We start from the raw sequence: 16,474 nt of genomic DNA, 5'->3' as shown, positions 1-16,474 counted from the left end.
AATTAGGGTGGTGTTGGTGATGATGATGGTGTCATGATCATGATGATGATCATGATGATGATGAAGGTGGTGTTGGTGATGATTAAGGTGGTGATGTGATGATCATGATGATGATGAAGGTGTGTTGATGATGATGAAGGTGGTGTTGTTGATGATCATGATGAAGGTGGTGTTGGTGATGATCATGATGATGATGAAGGTGTGTTGGTGATGATTAAGGTGGTGATGTGATGATCATGATGATGATGAAGGTGGTGTTGGTCATGATGAAGGTGGTGTTGGTGATGATCATGATGATGATGAAGGTGGTGTTGGTCATGATGAAGGTGGTGTTGGTGATAATGATGGTGTTATTGATAATGACAATAATGATGTGTTATTAATGGTGATCATGATGATGATCAAGGTGGTGTTGGTTGTGATGATGATGATGAAGATGAAGATTAAGTGTTGGTGATGATCATGATGATGAAGATTAAGGTGTTGGTGATGATCATGATGATGATGATGAAGATGAAGATGAAGATTAAGGTGTTGGTGATGATCATGATGATGAAGATTAAGGTGTTGGTGATGATCATGATGATGAAGATTAAGGTGTTGGTGATGATCATGAAGATGAAGATTAAGGTGTTGGTGATGATCATGATGATGAAGATTAAGGTGTTGGTGATGATCATGAAGATGAAGATTAAGGTGTTGGTGATGATCATGATGATGAAGATTAAGGTGTTGGTGATGATCATGATGATGAAGATTAAGGTGTTGGTGATGATCATGATGATGAAGATTAAGGTGTTGGTGATGATCATGATGATGAAGATTAAGGTGTTGGTGATGATCATGATGATGAAGATTAAGGTGTTGGTGATGATGATGAAGATGAAGATTAAGGTGTTGGTGATGATCATGATGATGAAGATTAAGGTGTTGGTGATGATCATGATGATGAAGATTAAGGTGTTGGTGATGATGATGAAGATGAAGATTAAGGTGTTGGTGATGATCATGATGATGAAGATTAAGGTGTTGGTGATGATCATGATGATGAAGATTAAGGTGTTGGTGATGATCATGATGATGAAGATTAAGGTGTTGGTGATGATCATGATGATGAAGATTAAGGTGTTGGTGATGATCATGATGATGAAGATTAAGGTGTTGGTGATGATGATGAAGATGAAGATTAAGGTGTTGGTGATGATCATGATGATGAAGATTAAGGTGTTGGTGATGATCATGAAGATGAAGATTAAGGTGTTGGTGATGATCATGAAGATGAAGATTAAGGTGTTGGTGATGATCATGATGATGAAGATTAAGGTGTTGGTGATGATCATGATGATGAAGATTAAGGTGTTGGTGATGATCATGATGATGAAGATTAAGGTGTTGGTGATGATCATGATGATGAAGATTAAGGTGTTGGTGATGATCATGAAGATGAAGATTAAGGTGTTGGTGATGATCATGAAGATGAAGATTAAGGTGTTGGTGATGATCATGATGATGAAGATTAAGGTGTTGGTGATGATCATGAAGATGAAGATTAAGGTGTTGGTGATGATCATGATGATGATGAAGGTGGTGGTGATGATCATGATGATGAAGATTAAGGTGTTGGTGATGATCATGATGATGAAGATTAAGGTGTTGGTGATGATCATGAAGATGAAGATTAAGGTGTTGGTGATGATCATGATGATGATGAAGGTGGTGGTGATGATCATGATGATGAAGATTAAGGTGTTGGTGATGATCATGATGATGATCAAGGTGGTTTTAATGATAATGATTAATTCAAAGACTTGCTTACTGTAAGTTTTCATTTACTCTCTCAATCACTCACTGCCAGTATTCACTTTCTATACTCACTCAGTCCCTCACTTACTCGGTTTCAGGAGCCACAGTCCCCCACTTCAGTCAGTTTTACTTCACGGTGGAGCCACATGACCTGATTGTGAAGAAGGGCTCCAAGTCCCTCCTCAACTGCTCCGCTTACCACGGGGAGTCCACCCCCAACATACAGTGGATGAAAGATGGCAACTACCTAAATTTTGAAAATTCAGATAGGTAAGGAAATCAGCTGCAATGTAGCTGCAAGTCAGTGACTATTGAGGGAAAACATCTCTTGCAGTAGAATCTATTTTATCATTGACATAAACTGAGTATGTGGGGTTGTATTATGAAAAAAATTCCATTCCACATGATCTTGATTTTGTAAGTCTTAAACGTTTTGCTCTTTTTTTCAGGAGTTTATTAGCAAATGGATCTTTATATTTTGACCAAACCCAGCATTCTAAAACCTCCCATCCAACTGACAAGGGCACGTATCAGTGCACCGCCACCGTTGACGGGTTCGGAACCATTGTCAGTCGAAAAGCTGAGCTTGATATTGCATGTAAGTCTTTCAAATATTTGGTGTTTGGTTTGGTTGTTGTTTAACACCACGGTCAGCAATATTCCAGCTATATGGTGGCAGTCTGTAATTTATTGCATCTGGAGAAGACAATCCAGTGATCAACATCATGAACATCAATCTACACAATGAGGATAAGATGACATTTGTCAACCAGTCAACGGACCTGATCCTGTTAGTTCTTCCTTACTAAAAGCACAAGTTGCTGAAGACCATTTCTAACCTTCAGATATTTGGGGAATAAAGAACGGTTGTTGAAAACTTACATTTAATGGTCAACCCTTCCTTAGGACTGCTCTGCAGGATTCAGTGTTAAAGCATTCGCTTATCATTCCGAAGGCCCATGCTTGATTCCCCATATGCTTACAAAATATAAAAGCCTATTCCTATCTGCTGTGTTATTGCTGGAATATTGCTGAAAGTGACATAAAACCTATATCACTCACTCACTCAGCTTGGTTTAATGTGTGTACAGGTTTTGATTGGACCAGTGACTGATGTGATGAGCATTGATCCACACAGTTGTGACACAATCAACCATGTGACTGACTCTTCTCATCAGACTTATGATGTTAAGACGGACGTTCTTCCTGCTGTGATGTTGTCAGAATAGCGCTAATTCAGCATAAAAACATATTGACTCACTCACTTTTCCCTTAAATCTCCGGGTGTTGTCCGTTGCAGCTTGGTTTGAATTATAATACCCAGAAAACACTAGTTTACCAAAACTACACGATGGAGGTGATGTTGAATAAAATGATAAACTAAGAATTTATTCAGCTTCCATGTGAAGTGAGTTTTCCCTTTTTGGCGATATCATGTAAGGATTGATGGGTGCATTGGTGTAGCCTAGTTGTTGAAGTGTAGTCTCACCAAATAGAAGGTCCAGGTTTGATTCCCTGACATGGATATAGTGTGTGAAGCCAATGTCAGGTATCCCCTGCTCTGATATTGCTGGAATATTGCCACAAGTGACATCATACTAAAAGTCACTCACTCATTAATCTCTAGCAGCTTAAGCTGGTCATTCAAGATAGTTTGAAGATGGAGTTTATTCTTTGTCGCTACCTGACAGTGTAGATATACTTCATTCTGGGCATTCCTTTATTTAATCCAGTCCACACTTCACAGTCAAAACTGAAATATTGCTAAGAGAGTATTTCACCTATTGCTGAACTAGCATTGAGCAAAATGTAAACTTTTTTCATTTTTTAATGATCTTGTTTATTTTTCAGACTTGTCGAAACATTTTATAAAAGAGCCCCAGGACTTGGTGGTGTATCTTGGCGACACAGCCATGTTTTCTTGTGAGATAGAAGGGGTGCCACGCCCTAAAGTGAAGTGGATAAAAGATGGGAGGGAACTCGCAAAGGCGGACAATATATATCAGTACGACGATGGTATTTTAGAAATATATCCAGTGAGATTCGCTGACTTTGGGGCGTATAGCTGTGAGGCTAAAAATATGGAACGTTCTCGAACAAGTCGAGTAGCATCATTACGTCAGAACCCAAACGCAAGTGAGTATATTGCCACACACAGCTTCAAGTAGATTTATTTTGAGACTAAATAATGATTTGTTTGCCCACGGAGATGTGTTATTACAGGGATGTCATGATGTCAAGCCTTAAATGTTATTTCACAAGATCTGCGAACATTTATTTGAAAATGATTGCAATAAATAGATAGAATGCTATTGTCTTAAGTTTAATGTATGTAATTTGGTTTTGGTCCTCTCATTTCTGATGACAAAAGGTCATTTTCAGAAAGATATTTATCTATTTCAAATTCAATTTGATAGATAAATGAATCAGATTTTCTTTTTAGATATAGAAGAAGGCATGGCTCTTGAATTTTGCACGAAATCTAAAGGTCATTTGCAAAATGATATAAAAGGGAATCAGTTTATATTGAACTTTATGTTTAAAAGATTGAAATTTTGTGTTCTAGATATAGAAGAAGGCGTGGCTCCTAAATTTGTGATGAAACCAAAAGATCATCGAGCAGACTATGGCACAACGGTTGTTCTACACTGCGGGGCAAACGGGAGGGACGCCAAGGAGGAGAAACCGACGATAAAATGGCTGAAGGACGGTGTTACCATTGCTTTAGTGTATGTGTCCTTTCCATATATGGAATTAAAATAGGTGGTGTTTCTTTATGTGTCAATGGAGAAGGTGTCGTTGCCAGCTGCATAGTTCATAATGTCAATCACTTGAATACCTGTGAAAATGTGGGGTAGAATAGATCTTCAAGCAACCCATGTTTGGCACCAGAGGCGACTATACTTGTGAGAGGTGACCAAAGTGATCGAGTAGTCAGACTCTCTGACTTGGTTACGTGTCATCAATTCACAATTGTACAGATCGATGCTTATGCTGTTGATCACTGGAATGTCTGGTCCCAACTTAGTTATTTACTGCCGCCAGCTGCAATATTGTTGACTGCAACTTGAAATTGAACTCACTCAGTCAATTTCTGGATTATATACAAACATCTGTAATCTATATTTTCCACATTTTGTCAGTTTATAACCAGTAGTAATGATCAATGGTCGCTTATATTTTGTGTGCATGTTTTGGTTGCATAAATTCTGATCTACTTTTCTTTTAAAAGAACTTTTAAATAGCAACAAACAAAACAAAAAAAACACATTCAGTATTAAAATGATTCGGGATTGTAATGACGATTTCACGTGCAAAACATTTGAACTACATTTTTGTGATTTTATTTCTGCATGCACTACAGCGAACACTAAATGAGTGTGTTCTGTGAGTATAATTTAGCTGACCAGCTTCATTGGCTGATAGATTAGTGATGTCGTTGGATTGTGACTTCATGGTAACCAGTATTGCAAGGAGATATCCTTGATCTCACAGAAACAGTATCACTGTGGAAGCAAGTGATTACGTTTTTAAAAACACTCTATCACAGCCTGTTTATGTTTAAGAAAAGAGCAACAGTTAAATCTTTGTCACTTCTAACACCAGCTTCCCTGCCCAGACAGACGGGGCCTATTAGGGAAAACGCAATGAACATTCATTCGGTTCATTTTTTGTATTTCAGTTTGTACAAAATCTCCCTTTTGAAAAGAAATTGCCCTTAACAAAACTGCCCAAAAGAGTGATATCGTTTGTATTCAGTTTCAACTTTTGAAAAAGCTCAGACATGACATGTTTGACATTAACATTACAGGTAAAGGGAGGTAACTGGTTCTCATTTATGGTAGCTTCGTATAAATGTATAGAATGTCGTTTTGCCATCAGTTGTGTCCCCTTGGTCTGTGGGAATGTCAGGAACAGTCAGTATGATGTGAGGGTGAGTTTAGTTTTACGTCGCACTTAGCAATATTCCAGCTATATGGCGACGGTCTGTAAATAATCGAGTCTGGACCAGACAATCCAGTGATCAACAACATGAGCATCGATCTGCGCAATGGGGAACCGATGACATGTGTCAACCAAGTCATAATCTGACCACCCGATCCCGTTAGTCGCCTCTTACGACAAGCATAGTCACCTTTTATGGCAAGCATGGGTTGCTGAAGGCCTATTCTACCCCGGGACCTTCATATGAAGATGATGATGATGATGATAGTGATGATGATGATAGTGATGATGATGATGGTGATGATGATAGAAATGATGGTGATGATAGTGATGATGGTGGTGATGATAGTGATGATGATGATAGTGATGATGATGATAGTGATGGTGTTGATGATGATAGGAATGATGGTGATGATAGTGATGATGGTGGTGATGATAGTGATGATGATGATAGTGATGGTGTTGATGATGATAGGAATGATGGTGATGATAGTGATGATGGTGGTGATGATAGTGATAGTGATGATGATGATAGTGATGATGATGATGGTGATGGTGATGATGATTCTGATTCTGATTCTGATGATGTTACAGAAACACTAAGAGTGCGAGGATAAAAAAAGTTGGCAGTGGCAGCTTACAGATTACGACACTGAAGGAGAGTGACAGAGGCGTCTACACGTGTCGGGCTGTCAACCAGGAAGACAGCATCGACGCAGACACCATGTTGACAGTATTAGGTAGGACTAGCTTTAAATGTCACTGGAAAATATGGTAACCACTGAAGGAAATACGGTAATAACTGAATGAAATATGATGATGACCATGAGAAATACGGTAATGACTCTGTGAAATAAGTCCATTGTTATCCATGGTGCAAATCGACAAAATTATATTTGTTACTTTTTTGTTCTTTTTTGTATTATCTTAAAATACAAGTAATTCTGCTGTAATTGAGATTATTCTCTATTTTGAAGCAACTGCTTTTTTTAAATCAAATTGAAAAACGTAAATGTTTTTTTCTTGGATGAAATATCATTCCAAAAACAAAAGAGTAGTATTGTCAAATGACATTTTTTTTCCATTTCAGTCCCTCCAAGATTCGTAAAGAGACCAGCCAATGTGTTTGCTCACACCAATTCAGACGTCAAATTTGAATGCAATATTTACGGAGTACCTAATCCCACGATCACATGGCTGAAAAATGGTGATGTGCTTTTCCCAAGCGACTATTTCCAAATAGTCGATGGCAAAGACTTAAAAATACTCGGCCTTGTCAATTCAGATGATGGTATATATCAATGTTTTGGCGAAAATGACCTCGGTAACGTCCAAGCAAGCGCACAGCTTGTCATTCTGCAACCAGGTATGTATTGATATGAAAACATATTTCAGTATTTTGTAAGCGCCAATCATTTCAAATCATTACTTCACGAAAATCCGTAACATTTGATCTGAGGCGTGTGCACTCTTCAACTTTTCTTGTTACCATGGAAGCACCAATTAACATTACTATATATGAGTCTGGGTGTGTAGTATCAGCTGATCACTATATCACATGAAACTGAAATAACAACTCATATATCCTATCAGAATCGTGCATATAAACTATATTGTGTTTCCATATATTAATCACTGCACAGATGCATTATTTTTTTAGATCTTAAAAGATGTTTTTACAAGCAAACAAATATTTTCACAAGAGAAGATTCTGTATGTTTGGTAGAAGTCTGTTTTAAAGGACCTTCTTATCCAATAATTGTTCTCTTAATAGATTGTTAATTTTCAGATTTCATTTTTTAATATGTTAAATTTCAAATTGTCTCCTGGAGAAGTTGTGAGTGGTGGGATTTGCAAGATTTCTGTGGAGGTTTTTTGGTCGATTTTATTTTGGTTTTATTCACATAGTAAAATTACTGTGCAGTTTGTGTGGAAATTGTCTCCCCTTACTTTGTTTTTACCCTCATGTTGTGTTTCAATTGTGATTTGAAAAATGATAAAATATTTCGGTGTTGTGGTTGAAAATCCTTCAAATCAACTGTCTACAGCTCAACATTTGTGTTGGGATGTCGACATAACTTTCTGCATGACCTTCACCTTGTGTTTACTTAACACTGATTGGTCAATTTCACCCCCTGCTTTGTGAATGTTGTGTGACATTCTTACGCACTTAACAATATATTAACAAAATCATTTTACAGAAATTTGGAATTAGAGATTTTGATCACATGAAATGGATATTTCATCTTGCTCAATTTGGACAGTTTCATGGAAACATGAGACAGAAACCTGATTTCTATGTTCAGTGTTTAACATAAAACATGATATGTTTTCCTTCATATTTTTTTGTTATAATTTTAAGAGCTTTGTTTTCACATTGACAAAACACAATGCATAATTTATTAAGCGCATATTTTACATTAAATTCCATATTTTCTGTCAACACAATATGAAAGAAAACATACTGAAAGAATAAAGTGTGACTAGTTATGATGCAATTAATATTTGTATTCAGGAACATAACTGAAACAAACAAAAACCCCATTAATGCAGATAGGTGTAATTTCTCCCAATTAAAAAATATGTGTTGCCCAGCAACACAATCATGTCAGAAACTATGTTTGAAACCTAAACTTTAGTTGGAAACAAGAAATTCCTGTTTTCTAAAGCATGTGATAAATGCACATATTGTCCTCTTCTTCTCTTTGGACACCTGTTTGTGACACCTGGTGGTTTAAGATGCACATGTTCTTTTTCAGCTGATAAATCACGTTTGTTTATGTGCAGACAATGGCTTAAGACCCCAGTGTTAAATGTGCAGCATGTTGCACGTCGAGTAATGGATGTTGCACACTCACAATACTGGTAGTGAACAGATGATGGAAAATTGAAAAAAAAACAATCCAAGGAAGGATTAAAAGTAATGATAAACCGTAAAAAAACATTTTTGTATTCATAGTTCCATATTCACCACTATGGTAAATATAACTGTAACCTGTCTATGAATAAATTTTATATCTACTGTGAACATAATGAGACACACTGACAAGTATAAATAAACAGAATAATTATGTGAACATAAATTAGAAAAAACCTGTGGGAAAACCCTTAAAATTGGTGATTGAATAAAAAAATGTTTATATATTTTGACTATAGTCAATAATTGTTTACCACAAATCCTCTGATAATCAATGATGGATTTGGTTTCTGACTGCCAGTAACTACACAATACAGAATTTTTTAGTTGAAAAAATAAAGATTTCAGCCTTGCAGAAAAAGGGAATTAATTTGGGCAAGTTTGTTTAGGTGGTCAAAATCAAAGTAAGTTTATAAATTTTAGCTGTAATTGTCAGCAGAGTGATGTAAGGGAATTCACTGTGAAGTTTGCTTGTTGATAGTAATACACTCAGCAATGTTCTAGGAACATGTGTAATTATTCAAGTTTGGACTAGACAATCGAGTGATCAACATAATGACCCCTCTGTGATGTTTTCAGTATTCGAAACACCAGCACAGACTTTCTTTGGTACTAGCAGTTAGAAATATAGCACTGACAGGACAGAATATAAATATCATTAACATCTGTTAATATTTGGACAGTTCAGCTCACAATATGCTGACAAATTATTCCAATTCTGGTATCAGTCGTGCATCAAGGGTGCTTCAGAAAGATATGGGTGATGGTGTAGTTTTAGCGTTCGCTTGTCATGCCAGAAACCCAGGTTTGATTTCCCACATGGGTACAATGTGTAAGGCCCTTTTTATGTGTCCTCGGCTGAAATTGATGGAATATTGCTAAAAGTGGAGTAAAACTAAACTAAGCCAGCAGTGAGGAAGATGCGTGAACAGACACTGTGACATCCTACAGTTAAATGCTGCATGATAGAGGCGTGAGGTCGCAATGCTTTCCTAACTGAATTCAACCCTGCCTGTCATAATAATAATGATCATAATGCTAAATAAAGAATTAATTCACACATTCTTGAAATCATTGTTCATTCATTATTCATTTAATTTCACTATCAGATTTCACATTTTTTCAAAACGTAAAAATTAAAATTTTGTAAAATTCAAAATTTCCAAGGTATTCAAGACAGTTTGGACATGAACAGGTTATGCGTATTTGACCACAAGAATGTTGATAGTCTTAAGCCATGGTCGCTGATGTTATGTTTTAAACATTGCCTGCTGCTTCGGTTCTTTTTCAGTTTGTTTGCTTTGACACTTTTTGTTTCTTTTGCCTCCCTTAGACGTCCCCCTCCCCACCACCCCTTCTCTGTACCCCCTCATTCATCCAGGAGCTCTTCACGCCGACGCCAAGAACCTGCCCACTGCGCCGATCAACCTCAGGGCCGTCCTGGTATCAACCAGATTTGTCACATTGTCATGGCAACCACCAGCGGGGAGCATTCCGTCGGACATCATCGCCTATTCTGTGTTTTGGCAGGAGAAGGGGTCAGAAAGGTAAGAGAATCTGATTGGATCAATCTGTGGGAAGTTAACCATCTCTCGGCTTTGGGACAATGATGATCATCATTATAATGATGACGGTAGGGGGATGAATGTAAAGATTTTGCAAGTGTTTGGGGGTCAATAAGGGTTTTTATTCAGAAATTAGCTTGTGTTTGGGAATAGTTGACTTTGAGATGTTTTTTCCAAAGAGTGTGTGATGAGCATGATTGACTGATGATGTCAATATTAATGTTTTTTGTCACAGAGAGCGTGTGACGAACACGACCACCACGGAGGCCAACATCCAGCACCTGAAGCCGCACACCGAATATGAGTACCGTGTGATAGCCTACAACCGGTTCGGAGCCAGTAGACAGGAAGCCAGGATCACAGTAACAACTGACCAAGAAGGTACAAATCACCAGGACAGACTGTGTAATTAATAATCACCTGATTGTTAACTGTTTCATTTAGCTTTTGTTCTCTTTTGTTTTGATTTGACACAGTTGACACTCATTTGGTTGGATGGTTGTTATTTAATGCCACACTCTGCAATATTCCAGCTATAATAGCGGTGGTCTGTTAACAATTGAGTCTGGACCAGACAATCCAGTGATCAATGGCATGAGCATCGCTTTATGCTACTTGGATACCATGACAGCAATCCTGACCACCTGATACTACAGGTGTTGAGTCATCAAACAGTCACCTGGCTGTTGCCTGCTTACAATTATTTCTAAAACTTGATTTTGACACAATTGGTATGAGTGACTGAGTTCAGTTTTATGCTCTCAGCAATATTCCACCTGTGTGGCAACTGTTGGTAAACAATCGGACAATCCAGTGATCAACAGCATGTAATTTTGCAGCATCTTTCCTATACACCCCAAATATTTGAAGGTACAAATTGGCCTTCAGCAACTCACACTTGTTGTAAGAAACAACTAACAGGATCGGGAGATCAAGCTCATTGATTGGTTCACACATGTCATGTCCCAATTGTGTAAATCAGCGCATGCTGTTGATCACTGGATTGTCTGGTTCAGACATGATAATTTACCAACCAGTCTCTGAGTGTGGGTTCGAATCCCATAATGGACTCAACTCTACAAAAGACTGTAAGTGGTACTATGCTGAGAAGGTGTAATCCCCAAAATTCCATATACAGTCTTCACCTTGCATTCCAGTGCATGTTCCTAGCCCGCCCGTCAACCTCCGAGCCGTGGCGATGACCCCGACCTCCATCAGGGTGAACTGGAATCCACCAGTGGAGAGCAAGGGCCGCATCTCACACTACGTCCTCATCTACTACGAGGTCGGCTCCGACTCCGAGAAGGAAGTATCTGTATACAGCACAGAACATGTCCTGAAGAAGCTTAAGAAGTTCCGCGAGTACAGTTTACGAGTGGTGGCGCACAACCAAAACGGTCCTGGAATGAGTACTGAAGAATTTGTGTCAAAGACATTTTCAGATGAACCAAGTGCTGCACCTCAGAACTTCACCTTGGAAGTGTCCAGTGCCACAGTAAGTTATGGAACCAAGGAATGAATTTGATATTTAAAATTGAACAGTCATATGACAAACGGACAGATATCCACTTGCTGTATATATACATAAAGAGTACCGTAGTATGTTTTTGAACGAAAAATTTTATTTAAAATTTAAATTTATTATCATGCAAGACTGAATACAGTAAACTGTGTGTTATTAATAACAGCCATACCACAAACTGACGGATATACCAAACTGATGTTTTTGTCCGTTACATTTGTTGCATATTTTACTCATAATACGTATAACAGACTGTGATTAGGCCACATTGAATAAATTTTGTATTTCTCATCACATTTTTTATTTAAATGGGTGGGTTTTATTTCTGCTTTTAGTATTTTTTCAGAGTTCTGTGCAGTGTTAGTCGAAAACTTGGAATGCTATACCTGGGACAGTTTTCGGAAGTATAGTGACATCCTACAAGATTATGTGGCCTTAAGAGGGACTTAGCTTAGTGGTCCTTTTTAGTCCGTTTTGATTGTAATTTACATGATAGGTCATAATATCCTTAATTTCTCTTATTCATTGCTGTCTCTGTATTTTAAAAGATATTTATTTCAGCATTGTAGTTTTGAGAAATGTGGTTATGAGTAGTTTTGGACAAATGGCATACATAGTTATACAGTGTTCTTGAATAGTTTTGATTACAGAGATATGTGACATGCTATGATTAAACGAGTTACTTCTCAGAGTTCAAAAACTCACTCACTCACTCTCTCACTCAATTTCTTTAGCGGATCATTGTCCGATGGGAACCACCTGCCTTGGACAACCGAAACGGAATCATCACCGGTTACAAGATCCGCTACAAGCGGCGCGGAACCAAGCAAGGAAAGACTGTCACCACCGATGGAAACAGAAACAACTATGCTCTCACAGGTACACGAACTTGTCTTGGACAGAAGCCCTCACAAGTCTATGACTCTGTTCACATGTTGTAGTCAAGGTCGTAGATGGATGGGACTAACATTGGATGTCATTCATAATATCAATCACTGTTATGTTCTTCAGTAGCCCTACTTTGAGGCGACTGATGGGATCAGATGTTTGATAGACATCATGGTATCCAATCTGTGTACATTAATGCTCATGCTGTTAATCACTGGATTATCTGGTCCAAACTTGATTCTGTACAGACCCCAACCATATAGATGGAATATTGCTGAGTGCGGTGTTAAACAACAAACCAGGTACTTGCCCTTGATCATAGCTGAGTGCATCATTATATTATGAAAACGCAAAGAGAAATTTCAAGTGCTGCTCAATTCACAGTTCTAAAGAAGGATCATGTTACATGGACATTTTACTGATACTGTGACTTGTTTTCAGAGCTTCGTAAAGGTACTGAGTACCAGGTAAGGATCTCAGCCTTGACCGTCAATGGATCGGGACCGGCCACATCTTGGGAACATGCGACCACCTACCGAGATGACCTATTAGGTTTGTATCATATGAACATCTTTATAATGATTGTCAGGGAGGAGTTATTATTTTATAATGATTGGCAGGGAGGGGTTATTATTCTATAATGATTGGCAGGGAGGAGTTATTATTTTATAATGATTGACAGGGAGGAGTTAGCCTCTATGTATTTTATGGGTTCTCTCTTTTTTGTCCTCCTTGAAATTTAGAAAATGTGTTAAAACATTTTAGAATAATATTTGTTGATAATATTACAGACATTTTAAAGAATATCCTTTCTTGAAATTACTTCTTATAAATCTTATGCTGATGTTTTTTTGTCCAGAAAACCAAGTACCTCCTCGACCTGCCCGTTTGTCTGTGAAGCCTCGCGCTAACTCCATCATTGTCACGTGGGCACCTCCGCCATCAGACTCGAAGATTCTAGTTCGAGGCTATGTGTTGGGATATGGCAAGAATCTACCCGATGTTTACCGCTCAACAGTCGATGCCAACACTCACGACTATACAATACAGAATCTCCGTAAGTTAAGGGCAACAGGCTGTACCTTGTTGTGTCTAATACATCTCAGGTGGAGTTGGGTTAGCCTGGTGGTTCAAATCTTCTCTCGTCATGTCACTGTGAGGAATAGTTCCCAAATTTGGCAAGACAGTCAGGCTAGGTATGCCTGAAACTTTCTATTTTCGGAAATAATTCACTTGTCCAAAATTTTAATGTACATTGGGTTTCATTATTATGCTGCCAAGATGATGAACATTGTCATCCCTCCATTATTCTGCCAAGATGATGAACATTGTCATCCCTCCATTATTATGCTGCCAAGATGATGAACATTGTCATCCCTCCATTATTATGCTGCCAAGATGATGAACATTGTCATCCCTCCATTATTATGCTGCCAGGATGATGAACATTGTCATCCCTCCATTATTATGCTGCCAAGATGATGAACATTGTCATCCCTCCATTATTATGCTGCCAAGATGATGAACATTGTCATCCCTCCATTATTATGCTGCCAAGATGATGAACATTGTCATCCCTCCATTATTATGCATTATTTCAAATTGTGTTATAATTTCACAAAGAGCGATATATTTACAAATTTACCCCATGAAAATTCACTTGCCAGTTGCGTCAGTGACTGGAGATTGACTGGTCGACTGAATTTCAACTAGCACAGGCTAGTGGTCCAGTAACTGTATTTTGTTTTCGGTTCAGTACACCGAATTTCAGCTTGACAAAAATGGTGTGTTCAGTTTTTCGTACCGAAAATATCATATTACTCGCCTTACACATATTACTTTCGGAAAATCACGACAAATACTCCATGTAATTTAATTCAAGATGACATCTTCATGTATCTACGTTTTTGACGTGTCTGTGTCACTATTGTAGACAACTTATGCTAAATCAATTGGATGAACAAGATAGTGTAAAGGCATCATCTTTTTGCAACTTTAACCATACCAGCATTGTCTTTCCAATAAAACATTCATCCCATCTGACTTTATTGTTTATTAACCTAACCGAATTGTACCAAAACAAGAGCTGTGAACCACAATACGTACAGAACTGTGGCATAGCGTACTGTTGCACCCCCAGATCTAAATGTAATGCACAACAGATAGGACTTTCTTAATTATCACTTCATAAAATATAAAGTTAAAGAATGTTGTCTTTCAGTTTTATTGGTCTGACATAAGACTAGTCATACTGAATATACTTCTTTCAGAACCGGTATCAGAATATGTGATATCTATACGAGCATTCAACAAGGAGGGGGAAGGAGAAGTCAAATACGAGACCGTTACCACTATGGAGGAGACAAGTCAGTTCAAACTTAGATTTCAATTTTTTAAATTCAATAGCTATATCATGTTTGATATGTCTTTTAAAGAACAGATGTTTTTCTCTATTTTTAAATCCAAAAATTGATAACTCACAAATAAATTTATGTTAAATCATTAATCTTGTCATCATTGTGTGTTTTCTGAAATGCATTATGTATCTGTAACTTTTGATGTTGTTGGATTAGATTTATTCACTGTGTTTTATTAGATCTTTTTGTGTCATTATTATTCTCCAGGACTATTATGAGTATTTCATCCCCTAGTTAGACATCTGTCAATAACCTTCAGGTAAAAGTGTAGTATTATAACCTACTCCCACTACTTAAATGTCTTAGGGCAATGGGGTAGCCTAATGGATTTGGTGTCTGCTCATTGCACTGTAGACTTGGGTTCAGTTCCCACATGGGAACAATGTGTAAAGCCCATTACCGGTGTCCCGTGCCGGAATATTGCTAAAAGGGGTGCAAAACCAAACACACTCAATCACTCACATTCCTATCTTAGTTTAGAACTGATACAGAATGATAACATTATCTAGTTATTCTGCAACAATTTCTCCAATACTCCAATATAACCATAGCCTTTGATACTAATGGATTAATATGAAATTGTTTGGATAGCAACTTCATATTTTTGGTGAGTGCAACATTTTGGCTAAGATTCTTTTTCCATGTTGACTTTGTACTAGAGTCAAAATGTTGAACTCACAAGAAACACACAGTTGTTATCTATAAAATTTTGAGTATTTCATTCCCCAACTTCCAAAATACCTGGGCTTGTGGGGTAGCCTTGTGGTTAATGCGTTCACTTGTCACACTGAAGATTCAGGTTTGATTCCCGTCATGGGTACAACGTGTGAAGCCAATTTCTGGTGTCCCCTGCTGTCCCACTGCTGGAGTATTACTTGAAGTGATGTAAACATTAACTCACTCACTCACTCCAAAACACTACTCATAAAAGTAATAATATGTTCATTTTCCCAGTTCTGTGTTAATTATTACGAAACTAAAAAATATGCCTGTCTATCATCCATCCCCAAGAATTTTATTTAGAAAAACTGGGCCAAACGTCATGAAACACTTGTAGCTCTACATCTGTGGAGTTCCCTGACCTTTACACAGGGCTGTAGTAGTTGTAGCCCTACAATGGAGTTGTGAACTGAGTCCGAGGTTGTGACTACAGATTAAGACCCATTTCTCCACCCTTTTACTAAATTGTCCATTTCAAGTTCTTCTGAAATAGTTTAACCAAGACTAGTTTTCCTGCTTGTAGTTCTGTTGCCACTACAATGGAGTTGTGAACTGAGTCCCAGGTTGTGACTACAGATTAAGACCCATTTCTCCACCCTTTTACTAAATTGTCCATTTCAAGTTCCTCTGAAATAGTTTAACCAAGACTAGTTTTCCTGCTTGTAGTTCTGTTGCCACTACAATGGAGTTGTGAACT

At 37.8% G+C, this 16,474-nt stretch overlaps 1 protein-coding gene across 1 annotated transcript in view; it reads left to right on the top strand.

Annotated features, from left to right (window-relative positions):
• The first annotated feature begins 1,932 nt into the window (after positions 1-1,932).
• LOC137270372 (neogenin-like) overlaps positions 1,933-16,474 on the top strand; it is a 30,746-nt gene continuing 16,204 nt past the window's right edge. The window contains exons 1-13 of the mRNA XM_067803940.1: positions 1,933-2,073; positions 2,253-2,401; positions 3,655-3,939; positions 4,370-4,532; positions 6,343-6,488; positions 6,839-7,114; positions 9,999-10,212; positions 10,466-10,611; positions 11,388-11,725; positions 12,487-12,631; positions 13,082-13,192; positions 13,500-13,697; positions 14,911-15,006. Coding sequence (XP_067660041.1) covers positions 2,033-2,073; positions 2,253-2,401; positions 3,655-3,939; positions 4,370-4,532; positions 6,343-6,488; positions 6,839-7,114; positions 9,999-10,212; positions 10,466-10,611; positions 11,388-11,725; positions 12,487-12,631; positions 13,082-13,192; positions 13,500-13,697; positions 14,911-15,006 — 2,308 coding nt within the window. The 5' untranslated portion in view covers positions 1,933-2,032. The remainder of the gene's footprint in view (positions 2,074-2,252; positions 2,402-3,654; positions 3,940-4,369; positions 4,533-6,342; positions 6,489-6,838; positions 7,115-9,998; positions 10,213-10,465; positions 10,612-11,387; positions 11,726-12,486; positions 12,632-13,081; positions 13,193-13,499; positions 13,698-14,910; positions 15,007-16,474) is intronic.

This window comes from Haliotis asinina, unplaced genomic scaffold (genome assembly GCF_037392515.1).
Source record: "Haliotis asinina isolate JCU_RB_2024 unplaced genomic scaffold, JCU_Hal_asi_v2 scaffold_63, whole genome shotgun sequence".
Taxonomy (NCBI): domain Eukaryota; kingdom Metazoa; phylum Mollusca; class Gastropoda; order Lepetellida; family Haliotidae; genus Haliotis; species Haliotis asinina.
This window is presented reverse-complemented; position numbering and strand designations above follow the sequence as displayed.